Consider the following 22,246-nt stretch of genomic DNA (forward strand, 5'->3'; position numbering starts at 1 on the left):
TTGTTATTCTTGCACTCTCCATCCCTTGCAAGTTTCAATATTAAGACGTCTGTATTTGTTTGTTTGCAATGTTCTTCTTTCTCACAGGCCAATCTATCTCTTCTTCAAAAAAAAAAACAAGACACCAAAACCCAAACTTCCCTAGTATCTTCATAGTATCTGACACTGTGTATGACAATATCTCCCACCTTTCAAATGAGGCCACCTTAGGATTAGTGTTGTTTTAATTGTATAATATACTCTGCCTGTTCCTTATGTGCAAGGTACCTAAATACTCTGCAAAACTACAAAAGCTCGTGTCTAAAGCTTGCTGGTTTTTTGTCTTTTCTTATCACAAGAAATGTAGCAGCTATGAGGAATTGATTCACTGATCCCAAGCACTTGGACATCGAGCCATTGACCACAACTTTTTTAGCGCAACCATCTAGCCAATTCCTTATCCACCAAGTGGTCCGTCTGTCAAATCCATGTCTCTCCAATTTAGAGACAAGGATGTCGTGTGGGACAGTGTCAAATGCTTTGCACAAGTCCAGGTAGATGACATCAGCTGCTCTTTCTTTATCCACCAACACTGTAATACCGTCGTAAAAAGGCCACCAAATTTGTCAGGCACGATTTGCCCTTAGTGAAGCCATGTTGGCCCTCACCAGTCGCCTCCAATCTGGAGCACATTTGACTTGCTGAGCTGTTTTCCATGAGTCTCCAACCGCTGCAACAGTATCAGCTCTGCTACAGAGCACAAAGCCTAGACCACAACTAGCAGCTTGCTGCAATGCCTCAGAACCAGATTAGAAAACATGAAGTCACTGCTTATAGTGGCATTAGTAGAGCTGTTTCAGTTATGGTACCAGCGGAAGAAGTTTTCAGAAGCGGATACTCAGAGAAAGCAATATTGGTGTTCTTATAACAAACAAACAAACAAACCCACCCCCCAAAAACCACTACTGAAATTACAATTCAGTTCATTCTTGTTACCATATTTTACTGTTGCTGAGTGAGCATCAGCAACAGTTACACCTTGAATTGGTATTACAAATGGCTTGATGACAAGGGGAGGTAAGATTGTCATGTTTATTGCCGTTTCAAATCACAGTTGAACTGCCCCAGCCATGGTTTCTAACCAGGGCTGAACCAGTCAGCTGTTAGCCTGTGCTTCTAGCTACAGCATTTTCAGTATCAGAGCAATTGAATGGATTACCAACTGTGAATATGACTACTAGTGTGAACATAGATTCTGAGTGTCTTTGCTATAAAAAGGATACTTGAATCACATCTAATCTCTTACCCAAGTGCAATGAGAGAAAAATATGAGAATTTGTACCTCTTACTGCAAAAAACAGCTTAGGGTGTCTGTATTTGAACTGGGATTCTGGGGAGAAAAATACGCAGTTTCCTGCAAATAATTAACAGGATTTCCCAGATAAATTCTTGTGAATGTAGCTTATTCAGTCCATATAACTTGTCACATATGAAATTGCCCAGCTGCCTTAATCTTTTAAAAGGCAACAGGCAATTTTGCAAGTTACATTTTTAGAGTGATACCACATGATCTTCTAAGGCATGTGCTTATTTTTAAGACATCCAAATCTGTATTTGCTAGCGCCAAGCTTTTAAAGAAATACTTGCCACTGAGTCTTTTTCCATACAGCACCATATTTAGCAATGAACACTTTTTTGACAGGCATACACAAGTGGGGAGTTGCTCACAGGGGAGCTGAAGAAGGTTCTTATTGAAACATTGCAGCCCTTGATAGCAGCTCATCAAGAGAGACGGAAGCAGGTCACAGATGAAATGGTGAAGCAATTCATGACTCCACGGAAGCTAGCTTTTGAATTTTGAAGAAATGCATATGTAACTTACCACTTGAAAAACCAAAACTGGGTAATTGTTGTCTTCTGTTGTATGTCATCACTCCCTAATTATGTACAGCCTGCACTCAGTGCTTTATAAATATTGCTTTTAATAAGTTAAATACAATGAATGTCAGAGTACAGGAAAAGTTTAAAATAGGACTCGTATCTATTTAAAATCAGAATATACAAGACAGAATTTCCCAGTCTTGCAGAAAAGCATGTCTGTCAGCGCAACACTGTATTTTATTGTATTTCATGTTGAAAATATAAATAAAATTTCCATTTTGATGATAAAGCTTAACTTGTAAATTGTTTTAGATATGTTGGTAAGAGGTCATATCTCAAACTAATAACTAGTAGCTCCATTTTCTTTTGTCTTGTGTACCTTGGTTTACTAGACTGCATGTCCTTTTGGGCTACTGGGAACACGCTGCACACAAAAAGAGTGAATGTTACAAAGTAGCTTACACAGTGACTTAGGCCTGGCATCAATACAGAAAGAATGGAGATCTGCGAGTTGAACACGGGAGAAAGAATATCAGACTGGTTTTGCTATTGTCTTCCTCTTTGACCTGAGGCAAGTTGCAGAAATCTCACTGTACTTTTGTTTCTGCAGCTATTTAACTGGTCTGACTGCCTCTGGAGGGAGGAGGGTATCACAAGGTTGTAAAGTTCCTTCATATTCTCAGGTGGAAGATAGTATAGAAATGCAAATTTTAGTTTCTAGTTATAAAAAATACCACGTGTTAAATCATGCTGTGAAAATGAAGTCGCTGCTGGACACGGAGATACTTCTAAGTACTGTCTATTCTGTTTTACTGCACCAGGTCATTTAAACTAGAGGTACTTATTTTAAGGTGTATTCCAGTGAGAAAATATACTTTGTTAAAATACCTCACGTAATACTTAATTATCTCTTTTCTTAAAAAGAACTTCAATGTTTTTGCTATGATTTATGGAAGAAAAATTCAAATTATTAGCTAATTTGTTTTAATACGTACAGTGCTGAATGCAAACTGTTAGATCTGTCATGTATTTATATAGAATAGAAAGTTGCTATCCCAAACATAGTCTTATCTACATCAAATAAAAATAAATACTTTTGATAACACAGGCGGGTATTGATATGGTATTTGCAAATCATTTAAAAATATAAGGAAGGCATTTGAATGAGGTGTGAAAGATTTAAACTTTAACAGGTTCTGTACTGTGGGGCCTAGTGGATATATATCTACTGTAGCATTCTTTTTAAAAAAAAAAAAGAAAAATTAAAAACCCAAAAAGCACACTTTTAATTTGACTGTAAACCTTTGAGGTCGGCTGATTACACTTAGGTTGAGGGAGAAGTTTCTAGGGTGAGACTTCTCACTGACTTCAGTAGACCTTGGATCCACCTCTCACTCTATGAGAACGTGCTGGGCTGTTTGCGCTGCCTGGAGCTGGTGCCGCTGCCTTCCCACCAGTAGCAGTTCTGTACGCAGCGTGCACGTCCTCTCCAGCAGTGACCTTGCGTTTCTGAGATGGAAATGCCTGTGTGCCAAGTTGTATATGAAGTGCCCCTGTTTGCTATTTTATGTTTCTGCAAGGAACGAAGGAAAGACTGAAATGCAAGGCAAGTTTAGTCTTATTGCATGCGTTTCAAACTCGTGCTGAAAATAGCAACGCTTAGCTTTTGTCTTTTTCTTTACAGTTTATGTGAGCTGGCATCGCTAATCTAATGCCATTGACTTTAATGTATTAAAGTAGAAGTTTACCAGCGACTGTCTCTCTATAACCCACAGACGTAGTATCTCAGTGCTAACAAGTGTTTAACAGTAGAAAAGCTTTTTTTTTTAAAAGTGATGGAGCAATTCTTAAAAAAGAAAAATTGTTTCTTAAATCCAGTAGTAAATAAACTAATTCTTGGTTACTGTAGACTTTAATGATGACCTTCCTGTTCTTGCAGTCCACTCTTTGTCATCTTTAAGCTATATAAAAGATAAGACTTAAATTGACTTTTAAAGGGCTTTTACAAACTCATAATGCAAATTTCTTGTTTAAAATATTATATGCAAATCTGCCCTGCAAGATTTATTTCATTTATTCAGGAAAGGGGAATATGCTGTAGGAGAAACAGTAGTGTGTTCTATTCTAACGAAGCATAAGCATATTAATTTTATAACACAGCAATTAAAATCTGTTTTGAAAGTTCTAGAAAGGAAAGTGATAGCAAAATTATTTAGTATTTGTTTACTGAGCAAGCGCCTTACTCAAGTACTCTGACGAATTCTTACAAACATGCTTCTGAAATGATACAGTTTCTCAGAGGAGTCTTGGCAAATTCCTAAATCTGTTGTAATTACAATTCGTATCCCAGAGGTATTTAAAAGTCAAGACAAGGCAGTCTTCAAAAGCATGTGTGAAATATCTAAGAATGTTATCAGGCAATGTTCATTACTTTTTCCTCAATTTGTTCGTATTTTGTTCATCTCACTGTAATAAAAATGTAGATAAAAGTCTGTATCAAACTCCTTTGATTTTACTCTTTTTTTTATTATCATTTTTAAAAGGCTTAATTTATACTTACTCTATTTTTGACCTCTCTTCCTACCCTTTTAGGTGTTGATTTAGTCATCTGATGGAGCTGGTCCTTGTTTTGATGTCCAGTGTCTTTCAAGTGGTGAAATAGGGTGCCCTAAGACCCCTCTACCCAGTCCTGCCCAGTAGACTTCAGATTGCTCCCAGAGGCCAGTTGTCCAAAGATTAACTGGTTGCAAGACTGGATGTTGCATTTCCCTGTGTACAGCAGCCAGCTCAGAAATAGGGGAAGGTCAATGTAAACCGTTTACAATGAAGCTTCAGTAGGTTTGGCGCAAAGACAGGTACTTAAGTGGAAACATGTTACTCCACAATTGCTGTTGTCTGAAAAGCGAAAATCCTGAAGAGCTTCACATGGCTTTTCCACAGTCACCGAGAGGCGTGCTGGAACCTACTTTGATATTCATAAACATTGTCAGAGAAAACAGGAACTATCAGCAACATGAAAACATGAAGCAGAATGTGCCTTCTAAAGAATATTTTCTTTTTTTCAAGGCCCCCAACTTTGTTACTGAAAGAAATCATCTATACAACAAGCTGCAGTCCCTATAGCAATGTAAACCCAGTATCAGCACAGCAAATGTGGTGTCTTCATTCTGTTGGCTGGCCTTCAGCTAGCTAATTTATCAGAATAAATAGTTCTGTCATTATCAGAGTAGCTGAAGGTCAGGGTAATACAAAGAAATCAGAAAATAAAGCAGTCAAGTTCTGAAATCCAGAAGCCAGACACCCAGCTTGGTGTGTATGTAGTGAAGTACATAATACGGACAACGTGTCACGTCATTAAACAAAAATTGGTTCATGTTTATGTGCGTGTGTTTACAGTATTTACACAGTCAATTCCTATACCTGTTGGTAGTTTGTATCGGTGTGAATTAACTGTGAGTTCTTGCTCTAAGGCAGGTTGTCACCCATACATGGTGTATATATTTTTTTCCAGTAAAGGCTTGTGAACAGGATGGATTGCAAAGCAGTTCCCTTCCTGAAATAAGCTGCCTGAAGATACATCTTACCTCTCGTGTAGCATTTGCTGAGGCCACGTGAGAACCTGCTTTTATGTGGTGCCGAATACCCTGAGGCTTACAGTTCTCAGCCCTTCGCACTGGCTTCCACAGTTGTTCCCACTCATTTTTACAATTCATCTGTAATTCTGGTTTCTTGAAACCAGCTGTATTTCAGTTACACCCACAGGAGGAGACATTTTTAGCCATATGAATGCATGAGCCTATTGGGAAAGCTGAGCTACTTTATTTTCAAACCTTGGGCTGACCACGGATGGTATCAACACTGCCTAACAATAAATGGTTGTTTAGTCTGATTTGCAGATGTTTTTTCACTGTCTCTGTTCAGAGGATGTAACGCTGAGAACCAGGTTGGCTGAGAATAATACAGCATAAAGGAGTTTGATTGCAGAAAACATCCAGGCAGAGCTGGGATGAATCACGGCCCAGCTGGGACAGCACTCAGTCAAATGCATCCCTGGTAGAAAGAGGTGAGGGTAGTGGTCTCTTAAGAGCCATCTTAAGAGGAACTCCAAATCTTGAGGACTTAATTCAATCTTCTGTTATAAGGACTTTCTGACTAAAGGAAGTTTGGTGCTGATGCCCCGAGAGGTAACTGGGGTGGTAGGTTGCTGAGGCCATAAGCACTTCGGGAGAGAATCAGGTTCAGCGTTGGGTCTTTCATTTCCCTCCCCTTTAAGGTGACGTATTCTGCACCTGCCTGGTCTTTTAACCCTGCTCTCGGATCAACTGCAAGAACTGGATAGACTCTTGAGAGAAAAATTACGATGGTGGTTTCATAGCATGGCTGTGAACATGTTTAAAAAGCCAATTGAAGGCTTAGATTTCAGGACAGTTCTGGAGCTTTTTGCTGGTCTCTGGAGTGGAAGAGGTCCTCTTTATTCTTTTCTAGTAGCACCTGAAATTTTTAAACTTGTCCTTTTAGTACAAGGTCCTTTTTTAACATTTATGCTGCTTTTGAGGCGGGATAAGCAAATTAAAGTGTTTCTGGTTTTAGGGACTTTCCTTTCACCCAATAGTGTGGGTGTTGGTTTGTTAACTGACACGTTGATGAAACTTTATACCTTTGTGAAAAATAAATAGTTGCTAGGAAAGTCAGAAATTCTATCAAAATGTACTTTTGAAAACTAAAACATTTGGCTGCTCCTAACACCGTAGTTTAAAGTGAGAAGAGTATGCACATTTTAAAAGAAGTAAATCTTAATTATACTCTACAACTTTGCAATTCTCCTTTAACTTGCCTAATGCCCCAGCGCACAGATTTTTTGGCAGCCTTTCCTCTGAGAAGCAAAGAGGTTTTGCATCCCTTCTTCCAGGATGGGAACAGATTGCCTCCGAAGCTGTGCCAAGCTGGGGAGAGCCGGGGTGCCGTCAGCCCCCGGGCGGGGACGGGAGCTGCAGGGCTCAGGGCTGCGCGGGGAGACAATCACACGGCTTACGGGAACCGCGCCGGGTTTCGCTTTCAAGGAGGTCATTAGTGCGATTATGTAAACAGACCATGTCTGCCACTCATTAAATAACGACAGGAAAAAGCAAGGAGATTCATATTTCAGCTGCTACCAAAGGGGTATAATTGTAGAGTACTTCGGCAAAATTACAGCTGGGAAGGAAAAGCTGCAGCCTGAAGCCCAAATGTGTTTCTCAGTGAATGCAATACAGGCATTGCATATAAAGAGCACACACTGGATAGTGTTAAATCTTGCACAAACTCCCCCAGCTCTTGGTTGTGAAGATCATTTTCTGTGCCAGTAGAAAACAAAATGAATCCTTTACCAAAATTTCTGATCAGACTAGCAGCATAAATATTTGCAATGTTTCAAGGGCCTAAGCAGCGGCTACAGCCTAAATACATTAACGAGATAAAAGGGAGGTTGTACATAAGTCCAAGACTCCCTGATGAGTTTGTAATCCTGTAAGAATAAAACAAAGCTGTCAGTCATCCAGCTTTATGCTGAAATGTCCATGCTTCTTATGCTGTCCATCAAAGGAGACGGCGTTTAGCAGTTCTTGTGGATGTTGTGTTACAAAAAAACAAACTAAACAAAATACATCTCTGAAGAGAGTGGCACAAGCTATGTTTTGTTTGTATAATGATCTGTAAATCTCAGTACAGCTTCATACGTTACAAACACCACCATGTTCACAGGAAAGGCACGAATGCAATTCAAACCCAGTCCTTTGAAAAGCACTTTTGCACCCTCCTTTCTTACACTTTCTCTAGCACAGTGGATGAGGCCTTTGTACTTGTGCTGGTCCGATTCATCTGTTTGCATCCGTGATTTGATGACATCCATGGGAGTAGCTAATCCCCAGGCCAGGACTCCAGCGAAACCACCAGAAAGCAGCACAACGAGGAAACCTGCAGAAGTGAAGGGAGGAGCAGTTACCTCGAGCCTTGCACTGATACGGCTGCAAGCATCTCACATTTGTTAACTAACTTGGTTAACTTTCATGTTTTTCAGCAGTTATTTTGCCCAGCTCTCACAGTTGTGAGTTTTCAGTGATCTCACACAAACCGTGTGGCCTCTCGATCTCACAGCATACTCATTTTTGCATACATCATACCGGCCTGTGCAGAGGCAGCGTCTGTTTTAACACCGCATGAACTAGATGTGATGCAGCCTGAGAGCACTCACACCCTCCTCAGCTGGGTCTACTTATTTTTATAATTCTCAGGAAGACGCTCTTTGCTGGATGTCACCTATTTGATCTCTTCTCAAAGCGGACAGTTGTTTTCTGGAGCCAAATCACAACCAGGAAACTTCAGTGTCTTTACATTCTGCACTTGGACTTTATTTTCAAGCTCTGGACTGATCCTGATCCGTGCTCCATAATGGCTCCTGGGACGTTTGTCCATGTTTCATTTCCAGTTACATATCCTATTTCCGCATTAAGAGGATTTCATACTCTCATACTAGGCTCCAGAGCGTGCCATAAACACCCCTCCCACAGGGAGAGGAGTAGCTGCTGAGGGACAAGGCCGTGCCGGCGAAGCCCTCGCACGCAGGCTGTGGCACCGCGCCGGGAGGGCACCAATGGCCCCGTGACGCCAGGAAGCAAACGCACAGCAACCCCACACGAGGACCAGATCTGGGTGAGGTTTTCTAGGTACTGAGTGATGTTTGCTGAGAGCCTGATTTCCCTCTTAGCGTGGTACTAAGTAAGCCATTTTTGCAGGTAATGCCAGAGGCTTTTCGATACCTACCTGGTTTATTTTTCCCAGCTGGTGTGAGCCAGTCACACAGAGCAGAATAGGTAAGGAAATATATTGCAGAAGAGGAGCAATCCCTGCAGAGTAACGCAGAGCAGCCCTTGTAGAGACCCCCAAAACCTTCCTCCTTGGCGATCACCTTCAGACAGTGCAGAGACCCTCGGTACTTCGGCTTGGAAACAGGCTGGGGAGATGCGACGGAAGGATGTGGGTTCCTCTGAGTCTGCATGCGAACTTTAGCCACTTCACTAGGGGTCATCAACACAACCTGTAACATCAGAGGATGGTATTTTAACCCTTCACATTTAAACAGTGTTTTGATCCCCCTCCTGCAAATTCCTTGTTTCCCACCTTTTCAGGCAATAATATTGCCTGAAGCCAGCAAGTTCCAGCCTGCTCCCTTCCGTCTGTGCTAAATCCCACCCAGCAGCAGCAGGACACGCGTGTGAGCTGCATGTGCAGTGGAAGGTGAGGCAGAAATCAACAGAGGATATTAAATACAACCTATTAAACCAGACAGGCATGGAAAGGGGATGTCCTCAGCTATAGGGTAGCATACATCAAGTCTCCTGTATGTACCTGTATTTGGAACCAAAGCCATAAAGTCTTTAAAAAAATTATCCTGTGTTAAGTGGAGTCATTGCCTGCTAGGAAGCAGCTGTAAACCTGACCATCTGGACTGCTCTGTGAGAGGATTGCCTGTGAGCGGGCACGCATTTCTGCCCAGCACGCCACCGGGGCGCCGGGTGAGCTCCGCTGCACTCACAGCGCCTGCAGGCACGGACAGAAATCCATCTGCTTATGGGAAACTGCTCCTGGCTTCAGCCTCACCTCCCTGCCCTGGGATCACGCACGTTTGCCAGGCAGCATCCCTTCTCAGCGATGCCCCTTTGAGTTTTGAGTCCTGACAAGGCAAGGCTGTGTACTGCCCATTTCTACAGCGATACCGTGCCGGGCTCGTGCAGCCACCGTCAAAACACTGGCCTGTGCTTTAACACACCGAGTTACGTCTGTCTTGCATAAACATACCCTCAGAGCCACTTGGAAAGTTTGCTGCCCGGCTTGTTTTTCTTCCTTTTTCTGCGCTTGCTGCCAAGGTCTGTGTAATTCTTAATAGCATGTTCTTAAGTGTTTTGGTGCTCTAAACCAAATCCGGCACGAGCTGCCCGGCAGGACTCGGCCACGCTGCGGAGCCGACCAGCGAGGGGGCAGCGCGGGTGGAGCGTGACCCCCCCTGCGAAAGCAAACCCGCCGGGCTTGTTGCAGGCTCCCCTGTGGCCTCCCGGACAGAAAACATCCACTGCTTTTCCAGCCTCCTATGTTCGTGAACAAGATCTCTTGTTGTGCTTTCCCTTTCGGCTGTTTACCTACCCGGACGGCTCCGGCAGCACCTCCGGAAAGAGAAACATCCAGCTTGGACGGCTTCGCATCTGCAGCCCCGTATCGCAGCTTGCAGATGGTACAAAGGAAGTTTTTGTACGTGCCAAATGACACAGAAGAAATCACCGATACTGTGAGGACTGATGCAGACACACCTTTGTAAAATCCCCAAACCTAGTTGGAAACAGAGGAAAAAGAATTTAAGAGAGAATGGTGTGGGAAAGCATCTGCCCGAAAACACTGGCCATACATTGCCGAGACAAAACTTACTCCCATCTTACAGCTCATTGACAAAGCTAAATTTCATCCTGACCCTTCTCCCAACAAATGGTTGTGTGTAACTCCTGCCCATCCTCCCCAAACTGCCAGAGGCAGCTCTGCTTCTGTGAAACAAGGCATCTGTAACTGGTATCAGCAATTCTGATAAGAGGTACCTACTTTTTCTGTCCGGTACGTTTCCTGAATGCAGTGCCAAATCCCATTGTAATGCCTCTCGGTCTGAATTCTCACCTAGGAATACAGGGGCAACTTCAAAATGCAGGCTTCAGATTAAAAAAAAAAAAAACATCAACAAATGCCGTAGCAGCAAACTAGTTAGCCATAAAATAGCAGCCCCAAACAATGTACTTTTTTTTTTTTAAGAGAAAACCAACGTAAAGTGAAATATGTTCATGTAACAAAAACGAAAGCATTATCATGGGACTAGTTTTCTAAAAACAGGGCAAAAAGCAGAAGGGCCTGTTTGCTTTCAGTCTGTAGTCAAGAAATAAAGCTCCAACCCATACCTTCACTGTGTCCAGCGGATAACCCACTGCTGTGCTTAGACCACCTGAAACAGAGCGGAGTGGAGATGGTTAACAGCACGTTGCCACAGACCGTTTTCCCCCATTGTGGCAAGTCATTAGGGGAACGGCAGAAAAATGCAGCTTCAGAGTCCTGCTGGTCTTGGCACCGGACTTCTCTCGAGCTCCAGCAATGACATTTGAGCCGAGAATGACAGAGCAAAATGCGCAGATTTCTCTGCATGACCAAGGCACGCTCAGAGGAGGAATCCGAGTGTCAGGGGAAACTTATCAGGAGGAATAACACCACGGTGCAACTGGGATGGAGGGAAACACAGAAAGCACTGCTGCAAGGAAAGCTCTGTGCAGGCCACCAGCTCTGCGGGCTCTGGGCAGACCTCTGAAAGGGACTCGGCAGGAAGGTTGAAGGGGTGACTTGTACGATATCGGACTGTTTCTGTTCCCCCTCTCAGCTTAGGTGATACAGCATCTTTGGACTGTGACCAAGCACCCTCACGTGAGGTGCAGAGCATCCCCACTCACATGAGGAGTCTCTGGAGCAATTTTTGTTCTCCATGCTTGACTTGGAAATATTAAGGAACAGAAGCAGTTGTCACAAGGACATTAATAAAAGAGGGGTGGTCCTCACACTTTAGAGGTTCTCAGCAATGTGTCTTGAAGACAGGAGAGGTACTCCTGCTGCCTCCTGCACACCAGGGACTGGACATGTCCTGGCTGACGCTTACAAAGCACATCTAGAGCCCTGGGTGAGGAATTCATTGGGCATTAGGGTCCATGGCACCACGCCGGACTAAGCCTCTGAAATGCATCTCCTACGTGCACCAAAGACTGCTGCAAAAGCAGAGCAAGGAGCAAAAGCAAAGGTTGCTTGGAGCCCTGACAGGCTGGTGTGACACCGGGGCGCAGCACAACCGGCGGCGCTGCTCTGCGGTGAGACCACCCGCCCTGCGCCGCTCGGGGCTCGGCAGGATTAAGGGGCAGCGAGGGATTAGCGCCGGGCACGCACAAAGCCAGCATGCTCAGCAGCCTGCCCCGCACGCCAGCTGACCGCGACTCCCCGCCTGCAGCAGTGACGGCACGTCCAGCGTGGTGGGGGGGGTTGTCAGTCCTCTATCGACTTCCAGGCTCATTTCAAGACCTTAAAATAGCCACTGGAGTTGGAAACGCATTAATCCTGTGAGACGAAGTTACTGCCTTAATGGCAGATAAGGAGAGTGAAAGAGCTTGTCTTGGTCGCGATAACAGGTAGATCACCCACCGCCCCTGCCTTCACCTCCGCTGCATTTCTCAGCTCTGATCTAAATGCATCTGTTGGCAGACACAACAGACGATAAAGGGTCTGACTAGCTAACTCCCTCCCAGTACATCCACTGCCAGGTCACCTGAGAGGAAATCAGACTGGGGGATGATGGAGCTGTATCCATGTGAGTTATTTAGATGGAGATCAGGTTCATAAAAGGGCTGGGTGAGCCCTTTCAGGGAGCCAGGCAGCCATAGATACAGTGCACGCCTGGTGGCTCGCAGGTTGGAAACTGCCTCTCATTGAGTCCTTCTTTAAAAAAAAAAAAAGAAGATACTTAAAAACGTTATTAGTAGCTGTGGGCATTTCACTGGGCATGTTCACCTGTGATTATACGGCTGCTTGGGAGCTCTGGAAAGCTCTACTACATTTGGGAATAAAGCAGCAGCTGCTGGTGTGAGTCACTGGGAGACAATCCCGAAGTGCATTTCTCGGAAGAAAACAAGGAACAGCATCTTGCTTGAAGAAAAATGAGGTTTGTTCTGCAAAAATCTCCATGAAATCTGCCACCAGAAAAATGGCAATGAAGATGAAAAATGGGCCAAGAAGCCACCTTCTGTATTTCAAAACCAAAATGAGACCAGGTTGGAAAAGAGATGGCGAGAGGGAATACACAAGCAGAGTAATATGGCTCGAAGGAGCAATGCCTCTGGTCTGACCAGAGTGACGACACACAAAGTCACCCAGGGCCACCTGTACTGTCTCAGATTCCCGACCATTGGCCGGAGGCAGACTGCAAACACTGACCCAGGGAAGAGCAGCACATATGTGATGTCAGCGTGACTGTGCTGACCTCAGAGGTGCGGTCCCCTGGCCCAAGAACCCATCCCAGATGGGAGGATTTGGCATCTCATTGGTTTCAGACTTCCTGAACCTTAGAGGCAGCGGATGCAGGCTGACCTGATGCTGGCAATGCAGGGGCACCGTGTGCCCCGCACACCAAAGCCACCGACCGGCTCAGGAAGGTAGGAGCCTTGGCTCATGCACATCAGGTACCAAGGCTGATTTGGGTCAGTGTTTGACAAGAAATGTCCTCCCTTCTGGAGAAATTGCCCTGTTCACACATTGAGATGCAGAGACAGCAGCAACATAGACAAAATAAAGCAGGTTTGCCCCAAACCAGCCTGTTTCCGATTGCTTTTCAGTTCCGGGGGCTCACCTTGGTGCCAGCAAGGACCAAACATCTCCACTGGGAGAAGACCATAAGGGTAAATTCTTCACTGTTCCCACCAAAGTAGAGATGTGAGCACCCCAAACCTCTGAACAACCACAGTCTGCCGTGAACTGCGCTCCTTAAGAGTCAAAGCACTCTGAGCAGTTAAGTTTTCAGAGCTGAGGAGCTCAGCCAAGTCCATCAAAGGCTGAGGAAGAAAGGCTCTGTACAGTGTCATGCAATATAAATAGCCTGGGACAAAGATAGCATGACCCACACATGCCCTGTTTGCACAGCAGAATCGAACAAGGCCAGCAATGTATAGCATGCGTATGGGCGAGGGATCCTGTGGGACTCCTGCTGCATAACACTGCACCAGCTGTGATGAAAATAAATGGCAAAACCAGGTGAATGATCTTTATTGGGTTGTAGAGAGCCATTTTTTATGCCTACTTTATCTGTGATGTTCTTGGGTATTGTGCAGAGGCTGTGATATCCCCTACACACACATACACAGCGTGCAGGGTCAAGACTGGATTACTCACAGTCCCTTCATGAGTCAGGCTACTTCGACCAGGCAATTCAAATAAGGAGGGATCCTGGCAGGGTGGCCACCACGATGGCAATCAGCAGAGAGCAAGTGGCAGCTGTACAGAGCCCACCGGGCTGCAACAGCTCCGAGCTGTTGGCAAACACTGGTCTGAGAGACCCAGGGAGAAGCAGGGATTGTGGTCCACGTGCTGGATGGGTAGACAGCAACTTCCAAAGACCTTTACTTTGCGAAGAGATAGGAGCATAAGAAGTGCCCCATACCCTAAACAAGCTGAACTCCATCCAGTGACGTGACCCAGGCAGTGGCCAGCAGGAGCTGCTTTAGCTGCGAGAACAAGGAGACAGCATGTTCCCTCCGCAGGTGGACTATTTTATCTACCCTTGGACTGCATGTCACTGGTGTGTAACCTTGCAGTAGGATGTAGAGGAGCCTGGGCATGCTGCAGACCCTGCTGCTCTACCACCGCTGGGTGAACCTCAGCTTCCCCTTCCCAAATCTTTGTGCCTGGCACAAGAGTGAAGTCATTCCCTAGTCATCAACAGCCCTAGTCATCAATACTTATCCCCTGCCATGGCTGCTGCCGTAGCAGGGCTAGAAAACACGCATGGGATCATAGGAAAATTCAAGTTGGAAGGAACCTCAGGAGGTCTCTAGTTCAATCTCCTGCTCAGCTTTATTGGACATCCTTATAGATAAGCTGCTTTCGAGGACATCCAGCCTCATTTTTGGTGGTTATTGAAAGTTTCCACAGTCACTAAGCACGTTTTTCTAACATTTTTTTCCATCTGGAGTCACAGCAGGTCACTGTTTCCCGGGCTGAAGATACTGAGCTTGTCCCATGGCCACAGAAACAATAGCTCAGAGGAGATGCGCAATATTTGTGCAGGTGCCTGAGCCAGGCTGGGTCATTCCATGGGATTCAAAAGGGTAGCATCTCTGCTGTTTTTCAGAGGTGCTTAAGCCATGCTTTGTCCAAAACACTCTGAAAACAGATCAAGGTCACAAGAACACAATTTACTAAACAGAAACTCTGTTATTATCTGTGCTGCCTCTTGATGCACTTCAGCTGGCTTTGCAGCCTCCTTGGGAACGTAAAAACCACTTCAGCTCTAACAAACATAAGCCATGAAATAAGCTCAGCACCAAAAAATCCCAATTCTCACAGGAAAGCTGTCCCACCCCTGGAAGGTGTCCCAAGCCAGGGTAGGGAACCATGACCCTGAAGCCCTGCCCAGGCACCTTGCACATGTCTATGTGCAAGCTCCCAGCAGGGAACAGCACGCCAGAAAACACCCCTGTCTGCCAGTGAAAAGTTGCATTATCCCTCTTAGAAAAGCCCTGAGCTGGACACAGATGACAGGATGGAAAATCTTGCTCTCAGACACCCTAAGGTCAGCAAAGTGCGTTAAAACAAACAAAGACATTTCTGGTCCCAGCTGGAGCTCCCCAGCCTGCATCCTCCCAGGCTGAGCCTGTTTCAGGGCGCCCATGGGAGACACTTGCTGCATGGCCGGGCAGCACAGGATGCTGGCACCCGGACAAACCACGGCTTTGCAGGGAGCAGGGGCAGAAGGCTGAGGAGAAAGGCCACTTTGAAACTGTTTTCAACTCTCCACGTTGCCTTGCAAAAGAACTTTATCCTTAAGTGGCTCAGCTCCAATTGTGCCAACAAAAGCAAAGGAGTCCAAGCAGCGTACACAATCGCCGCTGCCCCATCATTAATGTGGAGTCTCAGAGGAGTTTTGGTGAATCCCTCCAGGATAGACATCCCCTTGCCAGCCCCAGCACAGGGCTCCTATCTCCACTGGGTGCTCTGAAGTCAGCAAGGGAAGAGGAGGGGAAAGACAAGCTGTCGTGGAGGGGTTGATTATATCCCACTCTCCCAGGAAGGATCCTTCCCGAGCAGGGTCCCCCAGCACCCCGGGAAGGCCAACACCCCGGGCAACAGGCACCTCCAGGGCTGGATGCCGCTGAGACACCAAACCTTGCCACATTTGCACATTTTGGGTAATAAGCAATAAGGGGCTGCAGGGTAAAACTCATCTTGGTCCTTCCCAGGACATGCACATCTGCACCAGGACCACAGGCTGCTCCCGGTGAAGGAAACTGCCAAATTTCAGCAGATCTCAAAGTGAGATCTGACACGCAGGCGTGGGCTGGGCCTCTCGGCCATCTGGCAGGCTTCCCTGGCCTTTCTGGCAGTGGCGACCCCAAGGCTCTTGTCTTGGTATTTGATACTCCGCTAAATCTGACAAGATTTCAGAAAAGAAATGAGACCAGTGGCTACATTTTGTTGTTTAAAACAAAGCTGGGTTTGAGTGATACATGCTCTAAAAATGTCTAGAATTAAATCACACTTTTATCATTTTACTTTTTTTATATATAGCTAACCTACTTTCTCCCACATCAAAGCCTGCTACGTAGCACGCCTGCACTGAAATTACCATCACAGCTGCAAATACATCTTAACCTAAGATAATGCAAAGGTCATTCATTCAGACCCTCTTCACTGTGAATAGCCATGCCTCTACCCCTCCAGTCTCACAAATCTCGTCCTCAGCCCTCCAGAGCCACGACCCCAACAGCCTGCCAGGACCCCCAGGCACCAAATACGTGAGGTTTTGCTGTCCAGGCATGTTGTGGTTTAACCCCAGATGGCAACTAAGCCCCACACAGCTGCTCGCTCACTTCCCTCTGGTGGGATGGGGGGGAGAATCGGACAAGTAAAAGTGAGAAAACTCCTGGGTTGACATAAAGATAATTTAATAGGTAAAGCAAAAGCCGCACAAACAAGCAAAGCAAACCAAGGAATTCATTCACTGCTTCCCATCGGCAGGCAGGTGTTCAGCCATCGCCAGGAAAGCAGGGCTCCATCACGCGTAACGGTGACTTGGGAAGACAAACGCCATCACTCCGAACATCCCCTCCTTCCTCCTTCTTCCCCCGGCTTTATATGCTGAGCATGACATCATATGGTATGGAACATCCCTTTGGTCAGCTGGGATCAGCTGTCCCAGCTGTGTCCCCTCCCAACTTCTTGTGCCCCCCCAGCCTCCTCACTGGTGGGGTGGGGTGAGAGGCAGAGAAGGCCTTGACTCTGTGTCAGCACTGCTCAGCAATAACAAAATCATCCCTGTGTTATCAACACTGTTTTCAGCACAAATCCAAAACATAGGCCCACACCAGCTACTATGAAGAAAATTAACTCTATCCCAGCCAAAACCAGCACATGGCATTACTCGCCAGTTTGTATCTGCACAGAACATATTCCACTTTGTCTCTTCCTATCAGTTTTGCCCTGTCCCGCTCCAATTAGACTGGAGGACATTGCAGGACAATGACCTCAGCCGACCAAATTGCAGCGCTGCCTCTCCAGAAGCTCTGTGAATCTGCTCTGATGACATTTTCCATTTAATAAAGAAGAATGCACTTTTAACAAGCAGCCCCCATCAAAAGACTCTCAGCTTTTGCCACTGAGACCTGCCCGTTAGCTGAACAAGAAGGAAACACAGCGATCTGGGTTCATCAACAAGCACTACTTTATGTATTTACCTCCAATGGCCCCGGCAATGAAATCCATCCAGACTGAGTCTGCTGCCTTAATTACCCTGCTTAAGCGTTAGGGAGGTAGAAGAAGGGAGGGTACCGGTGTGGTCTTTCCAGAGCCCCGCAGGTCCTTCGGAGACAGTGTGATTTGCAATATGAATCACCTTCCTACTGTCTTCTCTTGCCTCTGGGGATTGTGAGCCTTGTGGATACTTGATAAATTTGTACACTGGAGGCAGAGACGGGAAGCCTGGAGCTGTTCCAGGAACACAGTGAATAAATAATCCTGTGAAGCCCTGCAACGCTGCGCCAGAGCCGCTGCTCCCAGTGCCGTTCTGCCTGGAAAATCACAAGGGGTGGTGCCTTGCAGGGTAACGCTGGCTGTGAAGGGGCCATTCCCCGTTGTACTTATTAACCCCAGAAGACAGCCTCGCACACTTGTTTGCCAGGGGACACTCTTGCCTGCACCATGGAGAAGTGGCACGGGTGGCTGTGCGGGAGATGCCTCCCCTCCCCACCCCAGCCCACCCTTCCTCCTTCTGATGGAGCAGACCCCCTTCCCATCAAGGAAAATTCCTTGACCTTCCCAAGGAATTTTGCTTGGCTTTCCTAACCCACACAGCTGACCCTAAACCTTTACCCAGATCCCCAGAGATTATTTCGTGCTCATTGCGTATATGCATGGTGAAGCCCAGAAATTAATTCAACCACATACAAAGCCTTTGCTTCCCTTTCAGACCGCAGGATAGTTTTCCCAGCCCCTGGAGGAGCTCTGCTTCTTCACTTCTTGCTCAGTCTCCCAACCCCCTTTCCAATGTCAGCTCCTTGTGGAGTTCAGCAGCAGAGCTGGAATCACTATTGCTGCTGCCCATACTCCGGTGTTTTGCCCTGCAGGGGAGATGGGAGACAGATTTTGCCAGGAGACTGGTCCAGCACCAGATTTTTCTTCCTAATTTACACCCAGCACAGGGTGGTGATCTCAGCAGGGGAAAGAGAAAAGCAGAGAGAGAGACCTGCTGGTCAAGGGGAACCAAGAGCTCAAGAAAATGCCATATTGCCTATTTTTGCACAACAGCCCCGTACCAGAGGGCTGCCACATCTACACGGGAGAGGTTAAGTTTTGCCCGGAGTGAACCTGGAAACCGAAGTCCTGATGCAGTGAAGTGCTCCTGAAGCCAAGTCATGACCTGAATTGTACTCCTCTTGAAGAGGTTTCCCCGGGTCAGAGCCAAGGCACATTGGCAGCAAAGGGGAAAGAAAATTTCACGGCTGCTGCCCCCCTGGGTCAGCTTCACAGAGGAGCTGAGGACTTTAGTCCCCAGTACTGTCTCCCACACATTTCACAAGAACCTATTTCTCACTGAAGTGTCTATTTTGGATGGACTGGTGTGTCAGTGACGTATAGCACAGCTCAGTGTGAGGGCTCAGGGTTTCTGGAAACTGAAAATTAAAGGATTTTTAGCAACTTGCTTCCCACAATTTCTTACATGTCCTTCCATGAACACTTTCTGCGCTGGAGAGAACAGTTTATTCCAGTGTAACATCATGCAAGGACAGCAAAAACTTAAAACCAGAAGTAAAATATTATCTAGAGAGAGAGCAATGTAGCTGCTAAAACACCCTGGGTTATTCAGTAGCCCTTCGTTGTTACACCTGGTGACCATACAGGAGTTATTAACGGTTCATCAACAGTCTGTACGTGCCAAGTGCGGGGAAAGGTGCTGTTTCCACTTCTCCCACCAGCCATTCCCAGCTGCTGTCCTTGTGGGCCCCCTCCAGCAGCGGGACCATGTGTGGGACCTGCCGTGTCAGTGACACATAGGGACAAGGACACGGTCCCCTGCGGAAGGGCAGCCCCGGAGCCTACAGCCTCCTGGTTCCTGCAGGGATCGGGCAACCTGCCGAGCCACTCCAGCCCGTGCTGCAGCAGTCATCACCGCCTCCGGGCCCGCTGCTTAAACACCACTGTTTAATATTGCTTTTCTGGGAGCTGCTTCCAGGCAAAGTGAAGAAATTCATTATATTCCCAATATGAAAGTGTGGCCATGCGTTCCCTCCCATTGCATGTTGCGGGGGGGGATTTTTCTACATATTGCAGTGACTGGTGCAATATCAGCAAGAAAATAGAGACTGGCTGGCACGTCACACTGGCTGATTAAAGTGTCAGGACTAAAAAGTATTTCCCATGAAATGTCACAAGACCAAGCAAAATTTCTACCTTCTCTAGCTGAGTTGAACAGCTCAAAGGGAATCTTCCTCATGAAACCTTCTGAGATGATGAAAAAAAATCCCAACCAACCCAAAACCCTTCCCTTTGCAACAGAAAATTAACCCTTTTTTTTATTATTATAACCTTCATTCACGCTTCTATCAAAATGTTAGTTTGGTTTATATAGCACAAAGCTGACTCCAGATTCAAGCATTTTGATAACCTTCTGATAATGGTTTTGGTCACTTCGATGAAGTATACTGGGAGAAGTCACGTTTTCCACTTGGCTGAAATTGCTCTGCAAACAGAGGCCATTCAGAAGGCGGCCATCTGAAAGAAGAATATTTTTGGACTTGAGACGTTTCACCTTGTCCCATGAAGGTGTCGCTGGGGGCAGCCAGCTCCGGAGGAATGCACGCACACAGCTACTTCAGGGACATTTGCCTCTCCGGGGCTTAGCAGGATAACATGAGTTCCGAGCAAACACAGTCACCGCTACTGTAGTCTCCAGTCCTTTGCTCCCGTTGCCTGGCCAGGACTTAGAGACAAATAGCATCCACTGCCACGGTCATCAGCTGTGTGTCACCCACTCAGCCCGGCTGCCATGCGAGAGCAGCGAGGGCAGAGCCTTCTGGAAGAGGAGCCCTGCACAAGCGTTGAAGTGTTTGCACATGAGCAAGAATGGAGGAAGATGTAATTCAGTGTGAAGAAAGCCCCATCTGAGAAATGAAACCTGTGTTACTGCGTTTGCTCTTACTTGCCGGCACGCCCCGAATGGTACAGACCAACTCCCCGCTAAAGAGAGCAATCCTCAAGGCAGAGATTCAGCCTCCCTTACCAGGAGTCCTCCTAGAGACGTAGAGTCCTTGAGGTCTCACTGTCCTTCGCGCCTTGCTGAAGGAGCTTCCTCCTTCATCCCCTCCTCCCCAGGTTTCAGAGATATACCAGCTCTCAGATACCAGCCTCGTTAGAAACACTTTGAGAATCCAGCCCCGCAATGCCACAGGTCAACAGAGACAGCCCAAAAAATCCAGCCCAAAGAAATCCTGAATTATCAGGAAGATCTTCAAGATCAAATACGAGTCATTCCTGTCACCCTTTGACACAATGTCCAAGGACTGACAGAGACCACTGCTAGTCCAGCTTGCAAAGAAATGCCATGGTCCACATCTATGCAGGGATGAGCGAAAGTGCCTGGTCTCAGCCCAGGTGGTCTCAAGGCATGCCCTAGCACATGCCACACGAACCGCGTGCTTTGAGCCTCCACAAGGGTTAGTACCCCGCTGGAAACAACTTGCAAATCATTTCCTCCAGTAGCAAACTGGTTAAGAGCTATTTGTTCAAAATGGGTGAATTTCACAGGGGATTTTAAGAAAGCAGAGCATGGAAGGTGCTGTCAGATGAAAAGACAGATCTGATGATACGAAGCAATCTGCAGGAAATTATGAAACTAAGTGATAGAAAAGCAAGGAAGGCCTTAATTTTGCACAGCGCGTGATGGATGAAACACTCCATTTGCTTCACAGGAGGAGGCAGCTGTCTGCCCACCCAGCAGAGAGAACTGCTCCACGGCTAAAGCGGCAGCGGGGTCAGAGGACTGGTACAAGTGTATGGAGCAAAAGGAAAGGTGGAGAGGGAGACTTTAGGTAAGTAATCAATGTTAAGTAACATCTTTTAGGTGAGACAAAAAAGCAGGGGCATCCCTTTACCCCTCCCCTTCCATAGATCACTCCCAGGACATTACCCACTCCATCCGTCCTGCAAAGCGAAAGAGAAGCCTGTCCTCTTTTGCCTCTGCAACCACCTGCTAGCTCGTCAAGCCAGATTTGCTGAGAAAATGTTCCTGCCTCGTTTCCTGCCATAACATGCTGCGTTTTCTACTCCCCTCGCGCTATGCGATATCACACTCTCATGCATATCCATTAATTCCCATCCAATTTATTTTGGAAAAATCCTTGACTGAAGAGGCTGTTCAAACAGCGTTACCCCGCTATGTCACCGGGCTGTTTGCACATTGCGGAACAGGAAAGAGTGACACCAGCAATGCTGAGCTGGCAGAGCCTGACGCTTGGCTTGCGTGGTGGTGGGTGGAAAGGGGGGTGGAACCTCCTGGCTCCAGCTGTGTTACGGATTTTCAAATCAAAGTGTCTCATTGTCCTTTATCTCAGGTACTAATGAAAAGCCAATAATTCCAAGGACTCAAACATTCGCAGCAGGAATTTCACAGCAAAACAAACAAAACCAGTAGGGAAACCACTCTGAGCATCGGCAACGGCATCGCTTTTAGCCAGGGGTAAGCGATCAGTATTTCACCTCTGGAAAGCCGATATAAGATTGCAATGTTTCTACACATGTTTCCAAGGGAAGGGAAAATGTTAGATTTCAAGGGGATTGAAGGTGATTGCAGTAATTTAAGAAGCGACACAGATTTTCTGTGTGGGTTTGGGCAAGTCACTCAACTTCCCTACACCTACTTTTCTCACCAGCACAGCCGGGGTGCTGCGTGTCCACTGCCATGAAGCCACTGCAAGGATTCAGGCACTTCTCAAAGAGCCACAAGCCTCTGTTCAGGAATAAATTCTGGGAAAAGGTGGAAGCAACACGCTAGCACCCACCCTACACAAACACCCAGGTGAAA

General features: G+C 46.4%; 2 protein-coding genes across 2 annotated transcripts in view; one reads left to right on the plus strand and one right to left on the minus strand.

Annotated features, from left to right (window-relative positions):
- WARS1 (tryptophanyl-tRNA synthetase 1) overlaps positions 1-4,361 on the plus strand; it is a 26,629-nt gene extending 22,268 nt beyond the window's left edge. The window contains exon 12 of the mRNA XM_075151090.1: positions 1,682-4,361. Coding sequence (XP_075007191.1) covers positions 1,682-1,840 — 159 coding nt within the window. The 3' untranslated portion in view covers positions 1,841-4,361. The remainder of the gene's footprint in view (positions 1-1,681) is intronic.
- SLC25A47 (solute carrier family 25 member 47) lies at positions 3,110-17,707 on the minus strand. The gene is made up of 6 exons (XM_075151091.1): positions 17,406-17,707; positions 10,830-10,873; positions 10,483-10,554; positions 10,036-10,218; positions 8,659-8,932; positions 3,110-7,812 (listed from the first exon to the last, which is right to left on the minus strand). Exons 1-6 carry the CDS (start codon positions 17,431-17,433, stop codon positions 7,526-7,528), a joined length of 888 nt encoding a protein of 295 aa, XP_075007192.1. The 5' UTR covers positions 17,434-17,707; the 3' UTR covers positions 3,110-7,525.
- Positions 17,708-22,246: the final 4,539 nt, after the last annotated feature.

This window comes from Calonectris borealis, chromosome 5 (genome assembly GCF_964195595.1).
Source record: "Calonectris borealis chromosome 5, bCalBor7.hap1.2, whole genome shotgun sequence".
NCBI classification, from domain to species: domain Eukaryota; kingdom Metazoa; phylum Chordata; class Aves; order Procellariiformes; family Procellariidae; genus Calonectris; species Calonectris borealis.

What these genes read in the sequence shown, in the direction of transcription:
- SLC25A47 (XM_075151091.1), bottom strand. Translation starts at nt 17,433, where the DNA reads ATGGATTTCATTGCCGGGGCCATTGGAG. An exon ending in CATTGCCGGGGCCATTGGAG is followed by an intron (nt 10,874 to 17,405) that starts GTAAATACATAA and finishes GCTCTGTTTCAG; the next exon opens with GTGGTCTAAGCACAGCAGTG. An exon ending in AGCTGGGAAAAATAAACCAG is followed by an intron (nt 7,813 to 8,658) that starts GTAGGTATCGAA and finishes TCACTTCTGCAG; the next exon opens with GTTTCCTCGTTGTGCTGCTT.